This window comes from Hetaerina americana, unplaced genomic scaffold (genome assembly GCF_022747635.1).
Source record: "Hetaerina americana unplaced genomic scaffold, ioHetAmer1.1.p SCAF_30, whole genome shotgun sequence".
NCBI classification, from domain to species: domain Eukaryota; kingdom Metazoa; phylum Arthropoda; class Insecta; order Odonata; family Calopterygidae; genus Hetaerina; species Hetaerina americana.
The window spans coordinates 4,665,718-4,679,542 of NW_027286875.1; the positions used below are offsets into that span (position 1 = coordinate 4,665,718).

Consider the following 13,825-nt stretch of genomic DNA (forward strand, 5'->3'; position numbering starts at 1 on the left):
TAAATACTTCTGATTAGTTCCTATTCCTTGAGGTAATTTTTAAACTTTGTGTTTACTAAATTTCTTTAGCTGTTTGATTACCTTTGGCATTAGGGTAAACTAGGATATGCAGTTATGTCAAGTTTTCCCTCAACTTATATCTCGGAGATTTATTTATACAATCTATTTAATTGGAGAGACTAGCACACCAAATGCATTATTCGGCTTTAATGAAGCTCACAGGGAATAGATTTGTGTGCATTCCATCCCCATGGGTGTGGAGATTTTCTGCTGAAATGGGGTAAATGCCCTTTCAAATTCGCCCTGAACCGCCGTCTCGTTACTCGGCATTTCCCACCAGTCTCACCGCGAGAATTTCAGGAGCGTGTCGCCCGGGTTAGGAAGCCGGGACTTTTTCGCCGGTTTACTCTTCTCCGTCGCCTCTGTTCTCCCTTTGGCTGGTTTCTTCCTTCGCCACACACCTCTCTTCCCCTTACCCCTTTCTCCTGTCGTCCCCCCTCCTAACCTACGTATACACCATACCGGACACTTGCGTGTACTTAACGAGTGAGAGAAAGACGACGGTGGTCTGTGGAAACAGAAATCGCCACCGTATCTTTTCGTCCCGAGACAACTGGGCCTGAGTTCCGTACGTGTTTCATGGAGATAAAACTTGAAGAGCGAAAGACCTTCTCCTTCGCACTGTAAAAATTCCCTCCCCCCTCCTCCCCCCCCCCCCCCCGCAGTCCATTGTGTTAACCTCTCCCACATACCGCGTTCTTCCACTTCCTCCCCTTTCAGTTTATCATTGGCCTCTCATAACACACCCATTCATTCTTAGCCTTTTTCTATTCTCATTCCCCTCCCTTACCAGTCGCATATTTACGTTACTTCCCGGGAATTCCATGACCATTTTCTTCCTTCGTTGTTTTTCCACCCAAACTTTTTTTTCTACCTCCATCCCACCTCGAGACAGGTTAGCGGAAACAGAAAGGGTTTTGGGAGGGAGAATGCTATCCAACGAATGGGAGGGTGAAGCCAGGCGGCTGCTAAGGAATGCAATACCTTTACCACCTCCTTCTAAATGTCTGCCTCCCCCAATTTCGGCTCTTCTCCAAAGAAGTGCCTTTAAGATATGTTGATGGACTCTTTCCTATCTGCCGTCCTCTTAAACGGCTGTAAAACAGGTGGAAAATAGTATTAGCCGCCTCGGGGTTTCTTTCCTTGTTTTAATTGTTTTTATATTTTTAATTGCCACCGTTTCTGCCATTTTCAGGTAAGTTACCCAGAAATAGCTCAAAGAAAAACGCTGCAAAGCGTTAAGATACATTATATGTGTCGGATTATATGTGTAAGATACATCATATACGGATCTCAGGGTAAATTACATATCCTCGATAGCTCAAGTGGTTAAGAGCATCCGCCCGGCAAGTGGAAAGATCCGGTGTTCGAGTCCCGGTTGAGGAAATATTTTTACTCTTGTGGTCCGTTCGATTCCGCCTTCCCCACCTCTATTGTGTTCGTCCTTTATACGTGTTCCTATCCCTTTTCCTTATATATGTTTCTGTATATATGAGTATTTATTCGCCGTTTGGCGGGATTTCGTGTTTGAATGTATATATATATATATATATATATATATATATATATATATATATATAGATATATATACATATACACATAAGTTTCCGACCTAACAAAGATACAAGATATTTTTTCTGAAGTTTTTGTGGTCGCAAACTTTTCAGACCACCCTTGTATACACACAGACACACACCCTAAATCGATACTACATGTCTGCAATATACTGCTATATACAGGTAGGTAAGCAATTGTGAAAACTTTAGATTTCTCTTATTTTTTTCCATGTCAATGTAATGTGAATGAACTTAATTTAAGAAATTTACTCGTATTAGTTTGATTTAAAAAAATATACCTGTTCTTATTAAAAAAAAATAAGTTTTTCGTCGTATCATGCATGAAATTGATGCATGTGTGTGAAACTGTATTTTATAGAAAATTTCCACATCTATTAACTATGCATTAAAATTCCTGGTTATTTTAAATCCATAATTTTACACCGAACAAATTATTATGACTTATAAGTGCACTTGACCAGGGTCATTGCAAATGAGGTCTGAAGACAATCAACAATACCTTCGCGTCGTATGATCTCAACAGGTTTTGTAGACTGGATTAAAAAATCGCTGAGCTCAATGTTTATACATTATCATTGGTTATTAAGTAGTGTTATAAAATGTAATTTTATATCTTGTTTTATTGATAAATTTCTTTTTGCCAACAAAAGTTCCTTCGATTATCATAAGATTGCAAAAAGAAAATTACCGCATCCAATATACGTATATTAAATGTTTTTGAAAAAAAACAATGCTCAACTCCATATACGTTAAATATACGAATGGGAATTCCCTTCGAACGTCTAAAACAATAGACAGATGTATGTACGTATGTACATATATATATATATATATATATATATATATATATATATATATATACGAGTGTATATATATATATATATATATATATATATATATATATATATATATATATATATATATATATATATATATATATAAAGATATTACATAGATCGAACCACCGCATGAAAACTTTTTGGACGTGAGTGTAGCTTTCTTTTAAAACATTATAGAAATTCGTTTTATTATTCGATTTTATTCGTTTTGCATGGAGACTAAATCAATTTTACGGAAAACCACACATATACACACATGGTACACTTGCCCTCCCATATAATATCTGTGTAGAGGATTTAAAAGGAATATAATAATGCGCCTTTATAGTCGCAGATTAAGGTTTAAAAATCATTAGTTTAACTTACATTCAACAGTCTTCAGCTGCTAAAGAATATCTTTTGTTCTCTAAGACGATCTATTTGTAGGATTTTTTTTGCACAATATTCCAAAATAAACGATTTTCTTCCTCTTTCTTAAAAATTTTAAGAAAACTATTATTTATATTATGATCTTCCAAAACTCATATTCTTTTAACTCTTTATATCGCATCCAATTTTAATATACATATGTATGTATGTGCATGTACTTACACTCCTAAACATTTTAAATATTTAAATCTTGAAATAATTCTTTTAACCAATTGAAGGATTCAAACCAAAAACAACATTTGAGCATCAGTAATATTATTAATGAGCGGCTAAGAAGTTACCTCGAAAAATATTGATATCATTATTTTGTCAAGGTATATGGAAGAAAATATCGATTCACAGGTATTGATATTTAAACTTTGTACAGAAAGTATCCTTATACTTATAATTTAGAATATTACTTTTCAATAATTCAAACTATAAAAGAGCCGGTTAAGGGCTTCGATTGTATTCTTGCAAGGCGGTTGTGCCTTATTATTCAATGGGCATTATTAATTATTGCCAAGGTGTCAATATTGTAAACTGTTAATCTGCCATTTATAAATTCCTCCCGCTATTGCCAAAATTCTATTCATTCGAGCATGATATGCACATCACTTAGTCTGGCACTCAAATCTCTCATACCCTGTTTAGGCATATAATCTCAAATATTTCAGTGAAATCAGGGTTATAAGTAATATCGCAGTTTCAAATATTAGCTTGAAATTCTTGGATTAAATACTATATACACGCTCGAGAAATAATAATGGCGCCTACAGCTAGGCTCAGATATCTCGGAATACTTACGTCGCGATCAAATTCTTAAAATATAAACATATTTTAGACTGGAAAAAAATTAAAATTGAGCTGCCTCCCTACTTTGCTAAATTAACCCTACCGCGATTATCAAAATAGGCGTGAAGATACTATATATGACTGTGCCATAAAATTATCCAATTGCTAATGCTCAGGCAAACTGCGCATTAAATTAGGTTGGCGCCATTGAAAGTCAAATGCCGTCCTCTTCGCTCCGGCAACATCCAGATAGCTAAATAAAAATGGCGGATAACCCAGAAGTCCGCCGAAATGTCAATAAAATATTTGGCAGAAAAAGCGACTTATGAAGACAATAGCTTTACATTTTTTATACCTATATTAAAAATCGATAGATAGGTAAAATAATAATGGGGAAGGTGGAAGTGGTTGCAGGGGTTATATTGATAGCTTAATGCTAAATTCACCAATCATTTCTCATAACGATTGAAATGGTACAAATAATTTTGTATCGATTTGACGCTAAAAGAATGGTAAAAACGTAATATTTTCGTACGAAATATGCATAGTCGATATGATCACTATGAATTTCTAAAAAAAGGTTAGCAACACCAAATATTTCGGGGATTGAAAGGGAGAGCAAGCGATATCGAAAATATTTATAAAAAAAATAGAGCCTGCGAACTTTAAGATACTGGTAGAGAAAAGTTTTGACCTTACCGTACACGCCCACCACTTCCTCCTCCTCCTCCACTGCCAGCGACCATCTTGAACTGCTGGTGGAGTCCTTCGCAGCCTAACCGAACCCCGCTTCAGTCTATCGCTAATGGTGAAACAGGCAAGGGTAACGATACCGCGGACCCCCCTCATTCTCAAAAGAATACTTAAAGGTATAATTAACGAGAAAGAGAAACGTGAAATATAAAAAAAAATTACGACCGATTAACATTCTGGGGATTCAGAGTCCTAAATACCACCAGCAAGGATTACTTTTTTCTTCATGCCTTGTCCATCTTCTCTCTCAACTGCCAATCTTTCTCTCCCTCTCTCTCTTCGGTCACCCATCCGTCACCCCTTTCCATCCCCGCCCCCATGCCAAGAACTATGCCCCGCAGTCCCCTCCACCCGATCCCGCTTCCTATCGAGACCGCGATCTTGGTGCGACTGAGGTCCGTCGCAATCGGACGGTGCAGAATTTGGGACCTGCGGGGAGAGAGAGAGAGAGAGAATAGGAGGGCGAGAAAGGGAGAGAGAGAGGGAGGGAGAGAGAGAGAGAAGGGGTTGATGGGAAGGTTTTCGGGCCGGAGGGAACGGGGTGGAGGCATGGAGGCTGCGTAGGTGGAGTAGGTAGAGAGCATGGGGGGAGGGGGAGATGGGATGGGTTTTTTTTCTCGCCGCGGGTTAATGCCAGGGCGGGGTTCAAATCCAGACTTTTTTGGCGAGGCATGACGTCACCGCCCGTTCCTATCCACCACGTTTTGCTCTTTTCCTCTTTTCTTCACACACTCTCTCTCTCGTCCCTCCCCCTCCGTCCTTCTTTCCCTCTCATTCTATACTATCCCGCTGCTGTAACCCGTTACGTCAGCAGGGCCCCTCCCCCCGTCCATCTATCTCTATGCCTCGCTCTTCCCCATCCCCTCCCTGCGCCTCCCACCCTTCCCTATCTATATCGGACCGCCTTCTATGGCAGCGGCTCCTCCTCCCTCAACATCTCCGCCTCTCCGCTCTGCTCCATCCTCTCGCTCTTATAACTCCTCCGAGGCGACGACAAAATGGCGGATTCCTCCGGAACGATCGTTATGTGCAGGCGTGCTTCTACATGTGTGTGTGTGTGTGTTTCTGTGTATGTATGTGTGATGGCGCACGGCGAGGGCGAATTTTCCTTCACTAAATGAGATGAGACAATGATCGTTCAACACCCAGCCCTGAGCCACCACAGAGTGAACTGACGTCTGATGTCTGTTACCTCAGGCGTGAGTCTCTCTTTCACGTGGTTTATGTTAATGCGCAGAGGTGACCTCAGCGTTCAATTGTGACAACGGACCACGTGTTTTCGTGACGTTGACCAGATCAGTTCGGCAATAACGACGGGGTTATTTGGATAAATTGCGTTCATATGCTTTCTCTTTGGGTACCGAAAAGTATGTTCTACGATAATCCTTAATCCTGGAAACAGACAATATCCGTAATATTTTTCGAAACATTCTACACGTACAATACGATTAATTCATGAACATAAGCCAAGAAATACTTAAAACAAAAAATACTTACTAATTGAGAAAATTTTAAAATATTTCCAAAGTACTTGGCCTTTGATAGGTTTTTATACGTATCGCTTGTGTTATAAGTTAAAAATATAACAAATTTGTACAGAAACAATAAAGCTATAGAGATGTGTTCGCTATCACGTAATAATTCATGAACTACTGGTAATTCGTTGGATGATTTTCAGGAATTTCATTGAATATTATCGTCACCGTTGGACAAAAATTAACCTTTAAATTTATTTTTTTTCTTATTGCATACGGCAATAATAAAAAAAGTAAGAACGTGATTGTAAAAGTTTTAAGTGGCGTAATTACCTATATTACAGCCTTCCCTTTGTGTCCCTGTTAATCTCATTACTACACTCGTGGAATTAATATAATATATGTTTAATATAACTTTTATAGCCGACTGGTTTTGGTAACTGTTATAGTTTAATTATCCTATGTTTCATTGCCAAATTCTGGATACATTACTTAATATTTTGAAGCTTTCCTGCTACAAATAAATAAATTACATTTTATTCAGAGGATAAATATTGGCAAGACGCTTTAATTCAGAGCTCGGAACTTCAACAGGATTAAACGAGTTAAGAGTCTTCAGTCTGTGATTCATACTTGCTTTTATTGCTCTCAAATATCAGTCCCACGAAAGACAGAGACCAACATATTTCCGGGCGCATGTTCCATTTTCTCTTATCGTCTTTATAAAGACTTGGAAAGGCACGGTGCCTGGCCTCGGTGGCGGAGTGTTAAAAATTGATTCCTATCGTTCACATCAGCAGGTTCTTTCCGTGTAAAAGAAAAACCTTAAGTGTAAGGTGATAGATGAGATTTCCTTCTTCACCACCCTCTCCTTCGGCATTTAAATATCTACCCCTCGGTAAAGCGTATATTTTGCCCAGTCAACAAGGGAATATTTCCTAATTTTAGCCCTATTTTTGCCTGCCATACGCGATTATCGATATCTCTCTACCCCCAAAAGCTCGGAACAGTTTCACTACGTGTTGCGTGGAACAGAAAAAACCCAGGTGTAAACTTAACAACACTTTTTTGACTTTAATGCTGGGATTTTTAATTTGACTCACTCACGGAAAGGAGCACGAAGGTGGGGGTTGGGGTTAAATTGACGCCCGAATAGCGTGGAAACGTCGATTTATTTCCGCGAATTGTTACGTTTCGTTGTTTGCGTTGAAGCAAGGATAGGGATTTATCTCGATGATTAACTATTGCAATATATGATGTTCATAAAGACTAAAAAAATCATTTAAAAAAAATGTTTAATAAAAATACATTCTTCATCTGAGAAAAAATTATATTTAATAAGTCGCACCTCTAAGAGAGAATAAACTATGGAGGTGTGCATTTTTTATTTCCATATTGATGTGGGTACCCCATTACAATTTAAAAAATATATCTTATACACAATTGCGTAATTTTAGGAGTTTCAAGGAGTAATTCACAATCGTCGTTAATACTTTTCCGTTGTTTTTTTTAGGCTATATATATATATATATATATATATATATATATATATATATATATATTTTTTTTTTTTTTTTAATGTATTCTAGAGAGAAAATATTTCGTGGCATGTTCGGCGTGCCAGGATTTAATTCGTATTATATATGTATTTCCCTACATTTTTAAGGAACTAGTGTTTAATTTATATTCATGGTAAAAACTGAAGTTGTAATAAAAATCATAAGATGGCTCTTAGATTTTAAATTCATTTTTCTAGCTGATAAGGTTTGCCACCAGAAGTGGTGGCTTCAATTATCATCTAAAAGTGCACACCTTAATTACCTCCTAATTCGGCTGTTGACGTCCATTACTGAATCTTTATATGTAAACCTACGCGTGTTATGGCATTGTATTGTATTCTTCATGAAAGAATATAATTCTCATAATTTCTGAAAAATGCAGCTCATTTAAACATTCTGAAAACATATGACCTTTATTTCCTAAGTAATTTAATTTTCCAGCCCGTTCAAAGCGAGTACAAGTAAATAAAAAGGAATGATATAGTTTTACTTATTATTATTTGTTCAATATTTAGTACTTTTTATAATGATTGCTTGGTGTTTACAAAGTATATAAAATTCACTTTTTTGGATTTAAATATGGAATATACATATAAAGGTTACAAGTTAAAGCTGTTGAAATAAGTATTTTGAGAACATTTCGTTCGAGCAAGCGTTCTGTCACGACTTTTGCAAATTGCTCAATTGAATTATTATGAAAACTGGTCATTTTTCTAAATACAGGGGTTATATCCACAAATAAACTCCTTGTTCATATGATTTGAATATCGCTATTAGATTTATGTTGGACTTACGAAACTATATTTGTATGGCATTATTATGTTTTCAATATAAATATTTTGCATATTTAAAGAAGCGTTCCCCTCATGTTGGAAAGTTAAAAATATTAATCTACTGTTGAATTTTATCTTCTGTTATTTATTGCCAATTAAGGCAACCTTTGAAAAGTCTACAGGCATTCACTTGAAATACAGCTATCCAATAAATGAGTATAATATATAAAATAAGAATTAATCATATTTTTCCATATTCATATATATAATCACAATCATTCAGTCCGTTGATGGAAAGTTTTTTTTCAAGTAGAAACGATATCTTGGGATCTTTGTTCTCTAAATCATCGAATTATGAAAAAAAATATTTCAATCAAAATAGATATGTATATCAGCTTGCGTACGTGATATGGATACAAACGGACATTTCTTAAAAGGATTTGTATATGTTCCTAATTTCTCAAGCGTTCGTCAGAATCTGATAATTATGAGCTATATAATTGAGTAGACTATTTCTTACATGAATTGGAGTACTTCTATTTTTCATCGCACAATTAAAATATGTTAAATGAATTTTGAATATTTCCATCTGTCCACTACTTAGCTTGACTGAGTTCAAATAAATTTCCTATTACCTTTATACTGAACTTGGTGGCTTACATATTTTAAAATATTAATTTCATATTTAGAGGTTACTGATAGAATGTAATTAAGGTGAATAAAGGTACGTTTGAAACCGCTTGCACATATTATCATCATTTACATGTAATATATCAACGTTGGTATTTTTTTAAAGAAATATTGAAGCATTTGAATGGATTTAAATTGAATTGGTTTTCATAATGAGATATTTGTTTTAAGGAAATGTTCCAAGAACAAACTATTGATACTAGCTCTTTAGTAATTCCAAATATTACACAATTTGTTTGGTCGAAATTAATTATTTGGTCAGATTTCCCTCTTAGCGATGTTGTTAAATTCATATTACGTCCATACTGGTACTACAAAGTGAGATGAAATTAGTAGGAAAATCAATTACTCCTGGATAACAACTAAAAAATTTAAAAAAAGGGGGTTGGATTGAATACTAGTAGTATTTTCACAATGCACCTAATTAAAACGACAGTGAATCTAATGATTGTGATAGAGTGCAGCTAATTCAAACTATATGATTGGAAAGAAAAGGGGCAACAGTTTTAGAGGAGAGTTTTTTCGACTGGTGTTTTTTTCATTAAATATCTTTGGCGGCGCTCTTCTGCCAATGCTTACGAGCAAAAGGAATCGAGCACTTACCATTGTAAAGGACAGCAACCCTGTCAGGCGTTCCTGGTGCATTTGGAGGCGGACTTGGGGCGGTTGCCCCTGCTGTGGGACTGGACGGTCCCCATGGAGTCGGTGACGGTGTTCTCGGCTCCTCCTCGGCCGGCCCTGCCGCCCCTTTGGTCTCCCCGGCCGCGGCCTCCGATTCCCTAGCCGCCTTCTCTCGGTCCCATGGATACTTCCACTTCTTTGCCATCAAACAGCGCGGCATCTTAGACTAGATTATTTGTTTCAGTTTTATAAAAATCTTTGGCGTCGACTAGACACGAAAAAAAAGTTCCTTTCCCTGCTTTCCTGGAGCGATCGTTTCTTTTTCAAACTAAATGAAAGGAGCGGACGGCCTCGAATACAATTAGTGTGTTTGAAAACCTTTTATATGTATACATGTGTATATAATATATATATATATAGATATATGGGCTCCTTTCACGGAGGTTATAATTTATTAAATGTTCCTCTCTCGTTTCCAAGAGTGCACAACATATCTCTCTCAAGTGCCAATGATACTTCTCTTCTTCCACTGCTTCATAAAGGACGGTGTTGCGGTTGAAAAATAATCAGTGCTCTTATTATAAACTCTAAAGCGGTGAACAACGAGAGGGGCGGGGACACGGTATCTTTCTCCTCAAATTACTTACAGCAACAGAAAAGGAATTATTTTGGTAGAGACTAGCACAGTATTGAAATATCAAGCAGTCTTGTCGGTGTGTGTGCCGGTAAATACAATCCCGTGCGCTTCGATCTCGTTCGTCTTTGGCGCTTTCCGTCACGTGTTCCCGTCGAGCGACCGGGGGCAGTCCGTCCCCCTCCGCCGCCCTCTCCGACGCGTCGTCGCACTACCCGCCGACACCGCCGCCGCCTCCTCCGCGGGCCACGTGGACCTCTGCCGGCGCCTCCTCCTCTCCTTCAGCTCCTCCTCCTCTCCTCTCCCGGTCCCCTCCTCCGCCGCTCTCCACCTCCACCTCCTCCGGCAAGATCTCTCCCGCTGTATCCTCGACGGAGTGCCACCTCTCGTTCCTCCTCCTCCCAAATGCTCCCAACCGCCGGCGACTTGGACCTCCTTCCCCACCACCACCACCACCGATGACACTACTCCTACCTCCCTCGGGTTCCCAAAGCGTGTCCTCCTCTCCGATCTCTCCGACTTCGACGATGAAGGGAACCGGGTCGGCCTCGACTTCATCCGTCCTGAGGGTGCGCCTGCGGGGACGGATGACTTGAGGCCGTCGTCGTCTTCGTGAGATTCGTCTTCTCTCTTCTCCTTGCCGTATCACTCTGCTCGCCCCCGTCTCTTCCTCCTTCGGCGTGGTCGTCTCCCTCTCGGTTAGTTCACGCGTGAGGATGTTGTCGGTCGGTCGGTTCGATCACCGGCTTTTGACGGCGGGAGTCCAAGGACAGCGGCAGTCAACATTCCAGGGACCTTCCACCTTTTTTTTGCGAACAGCTGATGTGGGTTCTTTTTCTTTTTTCTGCTATCCGCGGTCGTCGAAATGGCACGGCGGGATTATAGATATTGATTTGATGGGCGAGAGAACGATGAAAAAGATAGTACTAGAAGAGACTTTGTGAGTGATTGCGTGAAGGGTAAAACAGGGAGAATTATGGGACTTATGGAAGGGGTCTGCGGGCGGCGGGAGGGAGGGAGGGAGTGAAAGAGAAAATAGAGGAAAATAGAGTTAGATTCGAAAGGGATTGTGCCCTCGCTCTGAGGCGACGGCTGGTGAGAGAGTGAGCTGGCTTTGAGTTCCGCAAAGGCTAAAGAGGCACGTGGTGGTTTCAGGGTTAGGGGTGTGCGGAGGGGAGAGAGCAGCAAGGGTTTCGTGGAAGGGGAAATCCCCCTTCAGTAGGCGGGGCGCGCGCGCAACGCAAACAGGCACTGCTTCTCTCTCTCTCTATCTTCTTCCCTCTTCCTCTCTTTCCACCCCCTCTCCCTCCTCTCCTCTTCACTCACTCCGCTCCCACTTGCGCTCCTCTGCCGTTCCCCTCTTCCGTTCTCTTCCGCGCCGGGTTTCGAGAAAAAGGCGCGGAAAAGTAATGCTGTATGAATCCGTTCAAACCCTTTCATGCACCCGATTTGCGCAATCTCTTCTTCCCCACACCCTTTGTCCAATGCCTATTGCACAGTTCTTGTATGTCCGATTAATTTTTCTCTTGCAGCGATATTCAAAATAAACGAAACTTGAACTTGTTTTGCCTAAATTTTTAAGTGAACAGAAAATGTTTCCTTTTGGCAAAAAGCAGCTGTAACGGCACTTCTTTATGTTTCCAGGAATTTCCTCGTAGGTTGACACTCAGGAAATTTATATCACGCCTCGAGGAAACGGAAAGGTTTTTCCGGTAGAAATTTATCGGCGATCCGTGCTTCGATGTATGAGATTGCCGAAAACGCCGTCAGGGTCGTCCGCGCGTGGAAAACTTAGAAACACCCGCGTACGCGTGGGGGAAGGCGGGTCCCCCTTGCCCGGGGGTTATATTTTTGAGTCCACAACCCAGCAAAACAGCTGACCGGGCTTTGGTCGTGAACCACACGAGGTTCTCTCTTTTATATCGGGTTGGAGAGGGGGGGGAGCCGGGGGGAGCCGGCGGGGAAGGGAGGGGTACGGAGACAGGGTGGGGGGGGGGCAGAAGGGAAACTTGTAAGAAGGGGCCCTCGCAACCACCGTGCAGAGAGGGAATCGAGGGTTGGCGGGAGGGGGTGGGGGTTTTGAACGGGGGATGGTTTTTAAGGGAAGAACTCACACCCCGGTATCCCGACCGAAACCACCCTGCCCCATCCCCCTCACCCTTGGATTGTGTTCCCCCTTTCGTGGGCCTTACCCCTCTTTCCCCCTTCCAATGCAACCGGCCCTGCCGCTCAGTCCCCACACTCCCTCCACCTCCGCTCGTCGCCGCGGAATCCGAAAACTCCATGGATCTGCGCGCGCACTCGAATCGATTCTTTCGAGGTGGAGGGAGGGAGGGGGTCAGGAAAGGGGGGCGGAGGAAGAGGCAAGGGGGATGGGTTGAAAAGAATACGCCTTCTGACGGGAGTGGGGGCCACGTGTGGAGAAGAGTGCGGCGGAGGGCTGGGGAGAGGCTGTTTTTGGGCGCGGGGAAATCTCGTGCGGGGGAGGAGGTAGGGAGGAGTGGGATGGGTTCCATCCCGCCTTCCTGCCCTCCCTCCCTCGTCCCTCAGCCCCCATTTAGCCACTTGCCGTCTCTCCCTTCCTCCCGCCGAAAACCGAAGGCGATGCAACAGTGGTGGCGAAGCCAAGCTCCACCCCCTGTGTATGATGGGCTCCACCCATCGACGTGCCCCTCCCAGTCTCCCCTCTCTTCCTCTCCTTCCTTCCGCCCCTACTCAAACCCCTCCAACGGGAACCTCATGACCTCCCTCACCATCACCCTCTCGCGCAGAGGAATCTCTTCCCTCGCCCCTCATACTCTCTCTCTTTCTCTGTCTCAAAAGTCAGCCGACCCGCCTGGCCATCCCGTGCCTCCATAATTTTCACTATCTTTTCCTAATTTGAGAACCAAACGCGTCCGTCTTCCGTGCAGCGTAAGTGTGCCCACAGTTGTCCCTTCCAAACGTATGTAAACATAAACGCACATGGGTCTTAGTCAGGTGCGTGGAAGATCCCCTTTCTCTCTCTCTCTGCCGTTCCCCGTTCGTATCCCTCCTTTGCGGCTTTTTCAGTGAAACGGTCGAGGTCTGTGCATGAGAATCATTTCTGGGAAGGGAATTGGAGATGTTGAGGCATTCATTCTGTATCGATAATTTTAAACGTTTGTTTATTTTTTTATGTGTGAAATAATTGGTGGAAATGTTGCTCCAAGTCGCCGCTGGAACGGAAATTTCAGAGATTCTCTTCAAACTATTGCCCTATTAGCGTTATTACTTAGCTGGCTCATCCTTTGATTAGGAAGCATTTGTGTTCATACTCCTAATATCCAGTTGCTGTTTGGTTTTACCTCTTATTAACCTTAGTAGCACAACTTGAATTCCTTAAAATATTATTAAAATTATTAAATAAAAGAACTAGTAAAATATGCTTATGATATATAATCATTGTGATTTCAGCCAATTTCTTAGCCGACCGTCATTACTAGGAATCTTTCCTCAGTAATTATTCAGAAATTAGCTGGTTAGTATTAAAAGCAAATCTTTCATGCATATTTGTCAATTTTCTAAAAAATATTGTAATTCCAACGATTAGGTAATGATATTTACCTTTTTTGTACTGAAGTTACTCCTACTACTACTAGAATAAGAAATATTCACAATCT

At 41.0% G+C, this 13,825-nt stretch overlaps 1 protein-coding gene across 2 annotated transcripts in view; it reads right to left on the bottom strand.

The window, feature by feature from the left end:
- Positions 1-12,036, bottom strand: part of LOC139691203 (uncharacterized) — a 29,603-nt gene extending 17,567 nt beyond the window's left edge. The window contains exon 1 of one of the 2 annotated variants that reach the window (XM_071588939.1): positions 9,533-12,036. In XM_071588939.1, the coding sequence (XP_071445040.1) occupies positions 9,533-9,770 (238 nt within the window). In that variant the 5' untranslated portion in view covers positions 9,771-12,036. Of the gene's footprint in view, positions 1-4,378; positions 4,836-9,532 lie in introns of those variants that run through there. The other variant, XM_071588940.1, reaches the window with a different exon arrangement.
- Positions 12,037-13,825: the final 1,789 nt, after the last annotated feature.